Source organism: Siphateles boraxobius, unplaced genomic scaffold (genome assembly GCF_051911475.1).
Source record: "Siphateles boraxobius isolate OS27281-9 unplaced genomic scaffold, OSU_SipBor_1 25, whole genome shotgun sequence".
NCBI classification, from domain to species: Eukaryota; Metazoa; Chordata; class Actinopteri; order Cypriniformes; family Leuciscidae; genus Siphateles; species Siphateles boraxobius.
In genome coordinates, this window is record NW_027508866.1 from 10,559,072 (window position 1) to 10,574,578 (window position 15,507).

General features: G+C 38.6%; 2 protein-coding genes across 3 annotated transcripts in view; one reads left to right on the top strand and one right to left on the bottom strand.

Moving 5' to 3' along the window:
- cltca (clathrin, heavy chain a (Hc)) overlaps nt 1-13,856 on the top strand; it is a 33,053-nt gene extending 19,197 nt beyond the window's left edge. For both annotated transcript variants that reach the window (XM_077242549.1, XM_077242548.1), the window contains exons 9-31: nt 231-383; nt 465-587; nt 764-901; nt 985-1,149; nt 1,261-1,441; nt 2,697-2,860; nt 5,600-5,725; nt 5,804-5,946; nt 6,295-6,529; nt 6,637-6,759; nt 7,330-7,475; nt 7,648-7,831; nt 7,958-8,150; nt 8,247-8,404; nt 8,962-9,234; nt 9,325-9,492; nt 9,736-9,885; nt 10,871-11,002; nt 11,094-11,204; nt 11,317-11,487; nt 11,569-11,790; nt 11,927-12,002; nt 12,094-13,856. In XM_077242549.1, coding sequence (XP_077098664.1) covers nt 231-383; nt 465-587; nt 764-901; nt 985-1,149; nt 1,261-1,441; nt 2,697-2,860; nt 5,600-5,725; nt 5,804-5,946; nt 6,295-6,529; nt 6,637-6,759; nt 7,330-7,475; nt 7,648-7,831; nt 7,958-8,150; nt 8,247-8,404; nt 8,962-9,234; nt 9,325-9,492; nt 9,736-9,885; nt 10,871-11,002; nt 11,094-11,204; nt 11,317-11,487; nt 11,569-11,790; nt 11,927-12,002; nt 12,094-12,230 — 3,672 coding nt within the window. In that variant the 3' untranslated portion in view covers nt 12,231-13,856. The remainder of the gene's footprint in view (nt 1-230; nt 384-464; nt 588-763; nt 902-984; nt 1,150-1,260; nt 1,442-2,696; nt 2,861-5,599; nt 5,726-5,803; nt 5,947-6,294; nt 6,530-6,636; nt 6,760-7,329; nt 7,476-7,647; nt 7,832-7,957; nt 8,151-8,246; nt 8,405-8,961; nt 9,235-9,324; nt 9,493-9,735; nt 9,886-10,870; nt 11,003-11,093; nt 11,205-11,316; nt 11,488-11,568; nt 11,791-11,926; nt 12,003-12,093) is intronic.
- An 8-nt stretch (nt 13,857-13,864) lies between these two features.
- ptrh2 (peptidyl-tRNA hydrolase 2) lies at nt 13,865-15,507 on the bottom strand. Its single transcript, XM_077242550.1, has 2 exons — nt 15,426-15,507; nt 13,865-14,515 (listed from the first exon to the last, which is right to left on the bottom strand). The coding sequence occupies exon 2, from the start codon at nt 14,511-14,513 to the stop codon at nt 13,983-13,985; it is 531 nt and encodes a 176-aa protein (XP_077098665.1). The 5' UTR covers nt 14,514-14,515; nt 15,426-15,507; the 3' UTR covers nt 13,865-13,982.

Consider the following 15,507-nt stretch of genomic DNA (forward strand, 5'->3'; position numbering starts at 1 on the left):
ATTCAGACATAACTGAAAAAGGATTCACGGTTCAGCAAGGAAGTCAGTTGTTTTAGAAACGACTTTTGAATGAATGACTAAGAGTTGAACATGCTAAATAAGTTTTGTGTTATTCATAAAACAGAATCTGTTCTTAAGAATCAAATGCATGTGAATCGAACACTGCACTCTAAAATTGTGCTTTTAATGTGTTTTTAACCTTTATTGTGAAAATGTGGTGTTCTCTTCAGCTTGAATGCTCTGAGGAGTTGGGTGACCTGGTGAAGTCTGTGGACCCCACTCTTGCTCTCAGCGTCTATCTGAGGGCCAACGTACCCAACAAAGTCATTCAGTGTTTCGCAGAAACCGGCCAGTTCCCCAAGATCGTCCTGTACGCCAAAAAGGTATGATGACCTATCAGATTTTAAGCTAAATTTGGACTCCAATTAAACCGGTTTGAAAACATACTAATTTGGTGGTTATAGGTGGGCTACACTCCAGACTGGATCTTCCTGCTGAGGAATGTGATGCGGATCAGTCCGGATCAGGGTCTGCAGTTTGCTCAGATGCTTGTTCAGGATGAGGAACCTCTGGCTGACATCACACAGGTCAGGAACGAAGGAGGAGAGGAGATGAAAGTGAAATGGGAGGTTGAGGAGAAAGGAACAAAAGGAGGAGAATTTAAAAAGATTTAGAGAGAAACTATGTGACCCCCCGGTTTGTTATGACTCAATTTAATGAACTCAGAAAGGACGTTCTCTGACAAACTGCGTTTTTCTCCCAGATCGTTGATGTGTTTATGGAGTACAACCTGGTCCAGCAGTGCACATCCTTCCTTTTGGATGCTCTGAAAAACAACCGCCCATCAGAAGGACCACTGCAGACCCGTCTACTGGAGATGAACCTGATGCATGCACCACAGGTACACAATGCAGAAAAACATACTAAAAAGCACCGTGACACACTTATTGTCAGACTCTTTTCAAGCAAAATGGTCTCTTGCAGGTTGCGGATGCCATCCTAGGAAACCAGATGTTCACGAATTATGATCGTGCCCATATTGCCCAGCTGTGTGAGAAGGCGGGGCTTCTGCAGAGAGCTTTGGAGCACTATACTGACCTGTACGACATCAAACGAGCTGTCGTACACACGCACCTGCTCAACCCGGAGGTACCCATCAAGTTTTGACTTCTCTTATCATATTATTCATGCCGAATTAAAGTACGGCCGTTTTTTTTTTTTTTTATCTGTCTCTTCATTTTGCTCTGTTAATGTCTGCAGTGGCTGGTGAACTACTTTGGCTCTCTGTCAGTGGAGGACTCCGTGGAGTGTCTGAGAGCCATGCTATCTGCTAACATCAGGCAGAACCTTCAGATCTGTGTCCAGGTAGCTTCCAAGTATCACGAGCAGCTGTCTACCCAGTCCCTCACGGAGCTTTTCGAGTCTTTCAAGAGTTTTGAGGGTAAGAACATCCTTTCATTCCTTCTGTTTTATTATCTAGTGTAACAGGACAGTTCAACCACACTGACATGACTGCTTCAACAGTCATGGAAATGTCATACAAGATCAATATAAGTGTTTCTTCTTTTAGCTGAACACAATCAGAGTTCTATTAAGTAATATCCTGGCTCTTCCCAACTTTATAATGGCATGGAATAGTGCATCTGTAGTTTTTGAAGCTCCAAAAAGTGCATTCATCCATCATAAAAGTAACTTCTGTCACTTAGATATAGGTCACAATAGGGAAGAAAAGACTATAGCAAATACTCCTTCATGACTTTAAAGCACTGCTACTATAGCAATGCACATTATATGCCCATTGCGCTACCACGAGAGGTGTTGTGATAGGGGAGCATGTCAAGCTAAAAACAAATGTTAAAAATGCATTTTGAGGCTAATTTAGAAAGCAAGAAAAAGGCCTTTTGAGTCGGTTCGTTTAAAATTTTGATTGCACAAATTGGTTAGCGAATGACATCTAAAAAATAATCCTTATCCAATAATCAGAAACAACTGTAAGGTTCATAAAGTTCATTCAAAAGCAATAAGACTGAAAAAGAACTGTTGGATAAAACCCAACATTTTTCCTGCAAATATGTATCCCACATCGAGTTTACATTGCCCATGTAGTTTCATTTGATACATCTGACTGGCCTAACACTTCTGTTGGCAGACACTGCCAGAAAATCACTCTTAAATGTCTGTGAACTTGTATCTAAACACTCGTGGTCACTCTGCTGGTTGGCTCTCATAGTGCAGACACAATTTGACTGGTATATTGGCCGTATAATGGCTCTGTTCTGTGTGTTTAGCAGTATGTAGCGTTCTGTTCTGGGCTAAGTAGGACAAAAGGTTTGGCAATCAGCAGGCAGCAGCACAGGGCCTGCGGCCACCCACAATCCCTCAGGCTTTTCACATGACAGCAAGAGTAAGAGTGCTTTTGACAAGAAGCTAGATTTTAATGGAAATGCAATGCTCATGTAAATCGGTCTGATCAGTAATTTAAGGGTTTGTGCACCCTGTCATCATTTACTCGCCCTCATGTCGTTCCAAACCCGTTTGACTTTCCTCTGTGGAACATATATTATATTTTAAAAGGACAAAAAAGCACCATAAAAATATCACACAAAATCTGCATATACAAAAAAGTAATCAAACCGCAACCAGAAAGTCTGTCCAGTAAAAGTCAAGCGTCATTTATTGTTCTGTGCTGGATGCAGGTCTGTTCTACTTCCTTGGCTCAATTGTGAACTTCAGCCAGGACCCAGAGGTGCATTTCAAATACATCCAGGCCGCATGCAAGACGGGCCAAATCAAAGAAGTGGAGCGGATCTGTCGGGAAAGCAACTGCTATGACCCTGAACGTGTCAAGAACTTTCTCAAGGTACTGCCAAGACTCTGTCAGTAAAACCAGTCTAGAAATGATCCATTGCCGACCGCAAAAAGCACATTATATTCTCTAGTTTCTCATCTGTTAAAACTCTTTCCATCTTTTCCCTCATTACAATTCCTGTTTTGTTCTCTTCTACTGATCTGTCTTTTATCATTTACGTGCAAGCCATTTGCAATTTTTGATGCAAGTGGACAAAATTAACTTTTTTTTTGTTTGTTCTTTTTTATTAAAATGTGTGTTTGATCTGACATTTTATGGTAAAGGAATGCTGTGGGTTTAATGCTAGTTCTATTACTTATTAACCACATTTGTGGCATAAAGTCAATTACCACAGAATAAAAAAAAAATAGTGGTTACAGTAAGAGGCCATAATGCAAATAGTATTAAAGTAAAGATGTATATTAGATGTTCATAATTTTAAAATCAAGCCACAAGATTTAAACCTTAATGATTTAAAAAATTAAATAATTTTCTTGCTTTCAATAGCATTTGTGGAATGTTGATTAGCACATAAAATAATATCGATAACACTTTTCATTTGTTAAGATTAGAAAACTACATTAGTTAACATGAACTAACAATGAAAAATACTTCTAAAGCATTTATTAATCTTAATTTCTACATTTACTAGTACATTTTTAAAATCAAAATTGTATCTGTTAACATAAGATAATGAACCATGAACAATTAATAAATGCTGTAAAAAAATATATTGCTTATTATTCTGGAAAGTGGGAAATTACTCTGTGGTAATCAACATTATGCCATAAATGCTGTTGAAAAAGCTTAATTTATTTTGGATTTAGTACATTGTTTTAATGGGGGGATTCAATACAGGTAATAATAATCATTTAGATCAGGCAGCCATGTTCCTGTAGTTTTCTAGTTTTAGGGAGATTATCTCATTATCTCTTTAATCCTCATGGTGGCTGTTGTTATCTCCTGTGCTTTACCCTGTACTTTTTGGATGGTCAGGACTTGTATAAGGTAAATTCATCCTAAGACTCCTTTTACTTTATTCCCTTCACTTTTCTTTTGCCATCCCTTCTTTCTCCCAATGGTCAGTTGAAGGATTAATACTGGGATTGGTGTGTGCGATGCACATACAGGGAGGTTTCGTAAAGCATTGCCTGCTGGGAACAACCCTCTCTCGGCCTGAACTTGAGCCCTCCCCTGGTGATCGTAGCGAGTGACTGGGCTTGAGATTGAGCTTGTGGTTTTGTGGTGGTGTGTTGATGTGTGTTTGGCTGTGGTTGATTTGTGGTGACCATGTTCTGCAGAAATGGAAGCCTTGGGTCTTTTTCAGAATCTATTCCACCAGAGTCATAAAGTTGACCTCACAGTTGGACTCTGCCGTGCCAGCTTCAGAGGGTGGATCCGGACAACCACGTTTTGTGGAATGATTTTGAGACTTGCTTAAGTTTAAAATAGTCTCGTTTAAGGCTTCACTGCAAACGTTCAGCCTCTCAGTAAATGTTTGTAGACAAGCTTCATGTTTTGAAGGTTGTGGAGGTCGGTCTGTGGTGTTTCTGTGGAGTAAATTGTACAATCCCAGTTCATTAATCCTGTATGTGTTGTAAACTGCAGTGTGGCAGAAGAATTGTTACGTGTTATAGCCAGCAGGGGGACCAAAGCTGCCACATCAAAACCTGAGATGATTCAAGCCTTGTGTTCAGTTATAGACCTTCCTTTTTACCACTAACCACTTTATTCTTTAAAAAACATCTTTTTGGACTACTCGATTACCCTCTAATCTTGTCTTGCCCTCTAAATGTTTTTATTGCTTAATTTTTTTATTTTATTTAAATTGTAAATTATTTCGTAGGTTTGTGTAGAGCTATGTTTTTATTAAATACAACATTTTAAATTATGAATAATTGGTAGGTTTTTATAGAGTTAGTTTTTATAGCTTTATTGTTGCTTTTTAAAAAATGTGAATTGGTAGGTTTTTACAAAACTAGTATTGCTTTAATATTTTATTGTTTGATTTGTTCCTCTGTAGGTTTTATTGCTTTAATATTTGCTTTTAAGTACTTAGGTTTTTATAGAACTAGACTTATTGTTTTTATATTTTCTTCACTAAAATAAAATTTTACTTGGTAGGTTTTTGTAGAACTAATCATTTTCAGTAATTTTAGTATTTATTTTTAACTAATACAGTCAAATCTGTTTCATAAGCTTTGTCATCCATATACATTTTGAAGTTATGTAAACGAGTCTTAAGCCTTAAGCGGTCACACTAGACTTTTGAGCGTACGAGATTTCTTCAACGGTCATGATATGACGTCATGCTCTGCAGCGTCTTTTTTATAAACATGAATTCAACATATAACGAACAGTAATATACAATCAACAAACAAACAAAAGGTCAGGCCGTGAAGTATCGATCTTCTACTGGTCACACGTCTTTTACGTGATGCGAATTCGCAGGCCAGAGTTCCCCAAACTTGAACTTTGGATTGGTACGCAGCGAAATTGCATTTCCGGTCTGACGCATTTGCATGCGTTTGAATGGAAGTCAATGGAACGAAAAGTGGAGTGTGACCGCCCCTTTATTCTGAATAATTAGTGGAATGTTTTGCATTAAATTTTATTCTATTGATTAAAAAGACACTCTTAAATTTCGCCTGGAGTTATTTGCAGATTTGACTGTATTACTGAACACACGCCTTCTGTCTGTCTGACATCTGATGTTATCTTATCGTTTTCCCCATCGTGTTTGACTGACAGGAAGCTAAACTCACTGACCAGCTGCCTCTCATCATTGTGTGTGATCGTTTCGACTTTGTCCATGACCTGGTACTCTACCTGTACCGAAACAGCCTGCAGAAGTACATTGAAATCTACGTGCAGAAGGTGAGGAACCTTTAGTTACTCACGTAGCCTCTGTAGTCAAGCAATGAACAAAAATTAATTGATAATTTGTACATGTAGGTGAACCCAAGCCGTCTGCCTGTGGTTATTGGAGGCCTCCTCGATGTTGACTGCTCTGAGGACGTTATCAAGAACCTGATCCTGGTCGTGCGGGGACAATTTTCCACCGATGAGCTGGTGGCAGAGGTTGAGAAGAGAAACCGGTATGAACAATATCGAACGTAAAGTTATCAAAAAAAAGCAATTGAAAGCATGATGCCAAGCTATCTTGGATTCAGAACTATTCCAGGATGCTTCTGTTTATTTTTGGTGATGTTTAATCATTTGTTTGTGTACAGTTTAAGAGTTTCCAGATGAAATTTTGATTGCACAAGTAAATACAGAAAACAAACAGCAGTAGCTGTTCTGATTGTTTAACAATGGCGCTTACATTTGCAATATGGTGTTTGTAATCATTTTGTGAGGGGGGAAAAAATTACTTAAACATTGTAAGTGGATGTCTGGGGGAGAAAAAAAAAAGATATGATAGCTTAAATGAGTTTCTTTTGCAGACTGAAGCTGCTGTTGCCATGGCTGGAGTCTCGTATCCACGAGGGCTGTGAGGAGCCAGCTACCCACAATGCCCTGGCCAAGATCTATATTGACAGCAACAACAACCCAGAACGCTTCCTGCGAGAGAACCCGTACTACGACAGCCGTGTGGTGGGGAAATACTGTGAGAAAAGAGACCCTCACTTGGCTTGTGTGGCCTATGAGAGAGGACAGTGCGACCAGGAGCTCATAAGCGTTAGTAATGCTCAACCATAAATAAATTTTAAACCTGTTTATACCAAGTTCCGTTCAACCAAACAACATGAAATATAAACTATGTATCTTTATATTTTTCTACACAGGTCTGCAATGAGAACTCGCTGTTCAAGAGTTTGTCCCGGTACTTGGTGCGCCGCAGAGACCCGGAGCTCTGGGCCAGTGTGCTTCTGGAGACAAACCCCTTTAGGAGGCCTCTTATTGACCAGGTACACACACACACACATATATATATACGTGTTGCACTCATCTCTCACAATACATAAACATGGCTCATATAGGAACTGGAATTGCATGATTGTTATATTTGATTATTTTCACTTTAATATTGGGTGAAATAGTCTATTTTAAATAGATCAAATCAATGTTATCAAAACTTTGCTGTATTGAATGCATTTTATAAAATAATCACCATTCATCTCCACCATCTGGGATGAGTTTTTCCCCCCACTTAGTTTGTTGCAATGCATTCTGTGATTCTTAACTATAATTATGCTACCTTCTGTTTGTCTTTACTTTGGGAAGCGTAGTAAAAGATTTTTTTAATTAAGCAGCACAACTGTTTTCAACATTTCAACATTATGAACATAAGAGACTTTCAAAAACATTTAAAACATATATTACCGACCACAAACTTAGTGTAGATAATGTTTTTGATGCGTTTTATACTCTGCACTTGACATTAAAACTCAAATTATAAGCAATAAATATCTGATTCTCTTTTGACCTTCTTGTATGGTTTTGGAATGTGCTGGTGTTCAAGTTGTTTGTGTCTTTAGGTGGTGCAGACAGCCCTGTCAGAGACTCAGGACCCAGAGGAAGTGTCGGTCACAGTGAAGGCCTTCATGACTGCTGACCTGCCCAATGAACTCATTGAGCTGCTGGAAAAGATCGTACTGGACAACTCTGTCTTCAGTGAACACAGGTGTATAAGCCCAAAATATTCCAACACATAAACAGCTGGAACAGGGTGTTTTTGTGTATTTTATGTCTTTTACAAACATTTAATTCATCAGTCAAACAGTCTTGCTCAACTTTTTAATGCAAATGAATATTAAATCCTTGTCTCATTTAAATAATCCTCATCTATTTCCTAGAAACCTGCAGAACTTGCTCATCCTAACAGCCATCAAAGCAGACCGCACCCGCGTCATGGAATACATCAACCGCCTGGACAATTATGACGCCCCAGACATTGCTAACATTGCCATCAGCAGCGAGCTGTTTGAGGAGGCCTTTGCTATCTTTAAGAAGTTTGATGTCAACACCTCTGCAGTGCAGGTATATGGTTGAGCCATAATCTGTAAATCTCTCAGTAACCCTCGTCCTTCACTTTCAAGTAGGCTCGCTAATGTGATTTATTGAGTAGCAGATAAGTAAAGAGCTGATGTTTCCTGTCCTCCTCAGGTTCTGATTGAGCACATCAGTAATCTGGACCGGGCGTATGAGTTTGCGGAGCGCTGTAATGAACCTGCGGTGTGGAGTCAACTGGCTAAGGCTCAGCTGCAAAAGGGTCTTGTCAAAGAGTCCATTGACTCCTACATCAAGGCTGATGACCCCTCGGCTTACATGGAGGTTGTTCAGGCTGCTGACCAGAGTGGTACGGCCTCTTCAGTTCTAGTTCTAGATAATAAATCATTTTACTTATGGACTTTTTCCTTTGATTCTATATTCACATCTATTTTTCCTGGCTAAGGTAACTGGGAGGACCTGGTGAAGTTTTTGCAGATGGCCAGGAAGAAGGCCAGAGAGTCATACGTGGAGACAGAGCTGATCTTCGCACTGGCCAAAACCAACCGTCTTGCTGAACTGGAGGAGTTTATAAATGGACCCAATAATGCACACATCCAGCAGGTAATGCACAATTGTTTTTTTTTTTTTATGAATTGCTAATTCATTCAATGTGTAATAACAGTGTTATTACATATATTAGTGATGTTGGTTACACTTTATTTTAAGGTGCCCTTGTTACAGTGTAATTACACAAATAAGCACTGTGGAATATTAATATTTACTATGTACTTAGGGTTAGGTTTATGGTTGGTGCTTGTTACACAATACATCTACTTACTATTGTAATAACAGTAAAATATGCATGATTACAAGGACAGTAAAATAGTGTTACCGTATTATTTATATACTATTATAGTATTTATAAATCATTTGAATTAGCTTTTATTTTTATTTTTCAATTTAGCTTTAATTTATTTTTATTTGAGATTTAGTCATTTTAGGACGTCAACTTTAACTTATTTCAGTTAGTTGCCAAAGTTTTTTTTTTTTTTTAATTTTATTTAAGGATAACAGCACTGGTTATTAAGAGAGATGATTGACAGAGCTTGTCTATATTTTTTAGCTAAGACAAACAAGGCATCACATTTGAAGTTCATTTGTTTTATTATCGCTCACAGGTTGGAGATCGCTGCTACGACGAGAAGATGTACGAGGCGGCCAAACTCTTGTACAATAATGTCTCCAATTTCGGCCGCTTGGCTTCTACACTGGTCCACTTGGGCGAGTATCAGGCCGCCGTTGACGGTGCCCGTAAGGCTAACAGCACTCGCACTTGGAAGGAGGTGTGCTTTGCTTGTGTGGATGGGAAAGAGTTCAGATTGGCTCAGATGTGTGGCCTTCACATCGTGGTCCATGCCGATGAACTAGAAGAGCTCATCAACTATTACCAGGCAAGTTTTGATCCTACAAAAAAAAAGAAAATTGTGCAACTAACAGAGCTGATAAAATTGAATGATATCGTTTTCAAATGCTCTCTGTAGGACCGTGGCTACTTCGAGGAGCTGATCACCATGCTGGAGGCGGCGCTGGGGTTGGAGCGTGCTCACATGGGCATGTTCACAGAGCTGGCCATCCTCTACTCTAAATTCAAACCTCAGAAGATGAGGGAGCACCTGGAACTCTTCTGGTCCAGAGTCAACATCCCCAAGGTACAAAGCAGTACTAAGGATGGTTGTTATTGCAGATGTTGGTTTGTAACACTCCTCTTTTAGTGTCCCTCAGTTCTGTTAAACAGCAGGAGTTCATTGATTTCTTCTCCCACTATCCCCCTCTAGCTATAATTGAATTCAGCGTGTAATCTGATATTCTCTTGTGATCTTGGTGGCATCATCTGCAATGCACAGATGTTACAAAGTCTGTCTCATTCATTTCTTGACATCTTTCTCTTTCAGGTCCTGAGAGCCGCAGAGCAGGCTCACCTATGGGCGGAGCTTGTTTTCCTCTATGACAAGTATGAAGAGTTTGACAATGCCATCATCACCATGATGAGCCATCCTACAGATGCCTGGAAAGAGGGACAGTTTAAGGACATCATCACCAAGGTAAAGTTGAACTGCTTTCATAAATGGATAAATTCATTTAACTTTTGAGTTCAAACTCAGTTGACTTTCCCAGTAATGTTAAAACTAAAACATTTTAATAGCTATAGATTTAGTAGTTAACTGAAATAAAGCTGAAATTTAATTTTTAATAGTGTAGTGGTTGGAAATGTGTTTTTATACACTTGTGCTATTGCATTGAATAAATTACCAGCATCAATAAAGGGTGTAAAAGATTTGGGGAGTTTAAAAAGGTGTATGGGATACTTATTTTGTACAGTTTGTAAACTTGTCAAATTTCAATTCAAATATCTAATTTGTCAATTTGAAAGTAATTTGTTAACATTTACATATTAATTATAATAACAATTATATAATTTCAATTCAAATATCTAATTTGTCAATTTGAAAGTAATTTGTTAACATTTACATATTAATTATAATAATAATTATATAATTTACTATATGACAAATAAAATTAAGACAATTGATTTATATATTAACAAAAAAGCGAATAAAATTGAACGAGGAAAATAAACAAAATAAGCTTTGAAATCTTTGTCAATTTGAAAAGTGATTTAATTACATATAGTAAATCATTTTTGTGTATAAGTGTAATTTTTATTAAACTATTCAAATTATTAGTATAACATTAAATAAACTGAAGACATCAGTTGCGAATGTATTGATTTAAAAAAAACATGAATGAACGTTCATTAAAATTAGAGATGTTGCCTTGGCAGCTAATTGAAATAAAATAAATGATATTTTTTAAGTAGTAAAATGATTACAACTAAAATAAAAATGAATTAAAGCTAAATAAATTAGAAAAATAAACCTACTAATAAAATGACAAAAGCTCATAAAATTACAAACCAATTAAACTTAAAATAACGGCTAATTAATAAATAATATACTAGTATATAAACAATACTATAATAACACCAGGAAATGAATTAAATAACTGACTGTTTCTTGTGTTGTTTAGGTGGCCAACGTGGAACTGTACTACAAAGCAATCCAGTTTTATCTGGAGTTCAGGCCCTTGTTACTGAACGACCTGCTCATAGTTCTTTCCCCAAGACTGGATCACTCACGAGCCGTCAACTTCTTCAGCAAGGTAAAGCAAGCAAGCACAAGCCACCTTTTTCCAACTTCAGCAACTTTCTCTCTTTAAGATCAGGTAAAACGAGAGTTTTTCATTTCTCCAGGTTAAGCAGCTTCCTCTCGTTAAGCCTTACCTGCGATCAGTACAAAACCACAACAACAAGTCTGTCAATGAAGCACTTAACAACCTCTTCATCTCAGAGGAAGACTATCAGGTACAAACAACACTAAAGTATTTTTCTAAAACAAAAAACATTGAACGGTTATAGTAGCTTATTGCAGCTTATGTCCACCACCTCATCTGCTGTTGAACTATCCCGTCCGCAGGCACTCAGGACATCTATAGATGCATACGATAACTTCGACAACATCTCGCTGGCCCAGCGTCTGGAGAAGCACGAGCTGATTGAGTTCAGGAGAATCGCTGCTTACCTCTTCAAAGGCAACAACAGATGGAAGCAGAGCGTGGAGCTGTGCAAGAAAGACAAACTCTACAAGGTGAGGTGGAAAACAGGGTTGTTATCTCAGTTATGCTGTTTGTAAATGTGTTGCTGATCTGATCTGATCTGTTCTACCCAGGATGCCATGCAGTATGCATCCGAGTCGAAGGACACAGAGCTGGCCGAGGAGCTGCTGCAGTGGTTCCTTCAGGAGGATAAGAAGGAGTGTTTCGCCGCCTGCCTCTTTACCTGCTACGACCTGCTCAGGCCTGACGTGGTGCTGGAGACGGCGTGGAGGCACAACATCATGGACTTTTCCATGCCTTACTTCATCCAGGTGATGAGGGAATACCTCAGCAAGGTAAGGACAGGCTTCCACTCTAAAATATGAATCTGTCTTATTATTGATTTAAAGTTATTTTAATTTTAAGAGTTATTCCTAGTCCTCAACAGAAATGAACACACACAGACTGAAGACTTATTTCTCATGTTCTTAGGTGGACAAGCTGGAGACCTGCGAGTCTTTGAGGAAAGAGGAGGAGCAGGCGACGGAAACTCAACCCATTGTTTATGGTAAAACAATGAAAGCACATTTCAATGGAAACTATTTATATTTTTTAAAATTCTTTTTTAATACATTTTCTCACTATCTCCCATTCCTCAGGCACACCTCAGCTCATGCTGACAGCAGGCCCCAGTGTGGCCGTCCCCCCGCAGCAGGCTTACGGCTACGGGTACACAGCAGCGCCTGGCTACCCACAGGCTCCTCAGGCCCAGCCAGGTTTCGGTTACGGCATGTAAGGACCTCCCCGTTTCCCGCTCGTCCCTCTTCCTGCTGCCGCTTGGTTCGGTCCAGCAATCCCCGTGGATCTCTCCCTCAGTCCTCCACCGGTCCAACTCTTACTTTGTGCTCACAACGGGGGATTTGAGCAAATGTTATTCTTTTACTTTACCTTTTTTAAAATGATCGTTTTTGTTTAACGTGTTTTCTTTATACCATCATGAAGGACTTTATTTCTATATTGTCAAAGATTTCATTGAGAATTATTTTTTTTCACATTCCAAATATCTACTAGATTTAATTTCCTGTCAATTTTATCTGTCAATTTAAAGGGGAATGGTGTCTACAATGAGGAGACTTGTGGGAGAAGCAAGTCAGTTTAATTAAAATAAGACAGAAAATCTGATTTGCACTCCGTAGTCAGAGGAAAAACAACTAATGTATCATTTTGATGTGTGTGTGCAGCTTGTTCAGTCTGTCTGCATTTAACTTGTATATTCCAGGAAAGAAAATAAAATCGAGGAAAATGTGACTACCGCCTCCACAAACAAACACTACTCAACACCAGTAATTCTATGCGGGTGTGTAGCTCTCGATAAATATATATATAAAAAAGGTTGTTTTAAATGCGTGAAGACACATTTATACGGCAACTTCAAACTTTTTCTCTGACCTATGCAGGTTCTCCAGTACCTTTTGTTTTCCATTATGAAAAACAAACTTTTGTTGTGCAGTATCGTGCTCATTGTGTGGGGACCATCTGTTTGAGGAGGGGTAATGATTAAAATATATATAAATATATATGCGGCTCTTCACACCTGTGTGTATTTTACTAACCTTACCTCTCTGTGCTGCAGCGTGTGTGTGCGTATGTGTGTGTGCTATTGTGATGTTTAGATCACTGTAAGGCAGTGAAGTGAGACTAGAAAGCCAGTTTATCCTGCCAGTTATTCCAAATCTCAATTTACCCTTTATTTGTACAGAAGAGAAATCACAAATGGTAATTGGTTTAAGAAGGATTTAAACTCCCTGTGTGTCCTGTACTCAGTTTTCACTGAGTTGAGATTAATCATAGATATACACGTAAATTGTAGAGATCTGATTGTGCACAGCGAATGAGACCCCCCCCCCCTTTCTTCCCCTCCAGATTACCATATAAATAAAGGCTTCTTGTTCATCAAGAAAAATATGGTCTAACCACAGTTTCATGTGCCATGTTTTTTTGTTTTTTTTTGTAATTCCTCCCCCTTTATACTCACTGGACAGTTTGATTCAGACATGCATAAAATGGAGCTTTAAAGCGGGAATTCGTGGCTCGATCACACATGTAAATAAAAATGTTAATACTCAGGTCTGATTTAATAAGCAGCCTGTTTGTCAAAAATCCTGTTTTAAATCTAAATCCTTGCCGGTCATATCAACATTGTGCAACTGAAAAAGGAACAGGAGCAGGTCATTTTTGCACCAAAGTTTAACAAACAAAAGTCTTTTATTCCATTGGGTATGAGGGGGGTGATTATGATAAAAATGAGATTCCCAAATAACTAATTTTCTGTACATAAACTCATGACAAGACAAATGTACTCATATGTTCAGTGATGGAATGGGTGAACTGTTAACTTAAAATAAATGGTTAAACCTATAAATCAATGTGTCATTTTAACCCTTTTAATTCAAGTTCTCCACTCATTCTGATCGTATAAAAACTATAACGTCTTAAGAATTGGTCAAAACTGCCCCAGTTTTGTCCCATCTTGTTTGAATAGTGTTATTCAGTATAGTTTCAAGTGTCCTGTCACTTTGTCAACAAGATCAGCCGGTCCAGGTCCCACGCCAAGAACCGTCCGAGACCCTGGTGCAATTTGGGTTCTTCCAGCATCTTGGATTAAACTGACGGGAAGTCCAACCTCTTTGGCGTGTGTCAGCAGCTCCAGCAGACAGTCCTCGTCTGGAGCCTTGACCACCACTTTGGGCTGGCCGCAGTACTCCCACTGTTTCAGGAGTTCTGGGTTCCTGCGCTGGACCTGCTTGTAGGCGGACACAGCAGCGTGAGAGCACTGTGCCGCTGCTTTACCTTTGCCCATCTTCAGATCAGTTCGGACCACCAGGATCATTTTGAACTCTCCACTCTCGCCCATCACACTAGCCTCGCTGCCAGCACCGGCGCTGTTTCCTAAAGCCGCCATCATGCTGCGGGACGATCTGCCAAAACGGCCACTGAGGTGCCATCCGAGGCAGAGCCCACAGCCCACACCTGCCAGTATACCCAGAGCGACAGGCCCATATAGAGAATCCATCATCATACCTGATGAAATACAAAGCGATTAGCAGTGTTGGGTAAATTACTCTTAAAAAAAAAGTCAGTGTAATTAAATTACTGTACTGATTACTCTCTCATAAAAGTATTGCATTACTTATTACTTTCTAAATCCCATATCAACCTTGACCAGTTGAACTGTACAAGGATAGAAAGGAAACTGCTTACACAACCCTTACACAAAATGATCATGGTAACCATAGGATTAATGTTACTAGATAAAGCCGTTATTAACTAATGGCATAAAATGACATTAAATGTCAAAAAGATGCTTAAAACATTGTATGGATGAAAACAATTATTAATTTATTATATTTGTCTCTATATTAGTAGCTAAAACTGTAACTAACGTTTTTTTTTTAAGTTCACCATTGTAAGGGAATGTTATAAAACGCACAGAATCAAAAATTCATGGCTCGATCACATATAAATAATACTAAATATGCCAATAGTCACATCTGACGTAATAAGAAGCCAGTATGACATGAATCGATCATATTAGCATTGAGGTGCAATTGAAAAAGCACAAAGAGCATATAAAATTAAACTATATGAGAAAGATTTTGAAAACAGTGAATGGAGGAAATCAAAAAAATTTAACAATAAATGTTAGGCCTACTGTGGTATTGTAGAGGAAACTATGGTAATGATAGTGATTTTGGTAAAAGATATGTTATAACACCCACTGAATCAAATGAACATTATTATTTGTGTTACTAATATTCTATAAAACAAATCCCTGTGCACATGTCTCTAATGCCATTCGTCCATGGCAACTCATGTTGGCAATCTAGTATTTAAAACGTGTTAATTTAAACAAGCATCTAAATTAAACTAACAAGTGGTGGTGAGCCTATTCAGAATAAATGTATTTAAGACCACTAGAAATCGGACTCACCAGCAATCAAAATGATTCGGCAACCTGAAGTTTCCAGCAAACTCCACGGGCCGCTTATTTCATGCAGTCGCTTATTGATGAC

Excerpts from the sequence above, each read along its gene's own strand:
- ptrh2 (XM_077242550.1), bottom strand. The coding sequence starts at position 14,513 with ATGATGATGGATTCTCTATATGGGCCTGTCGCTCTGGGTATACTGGCA.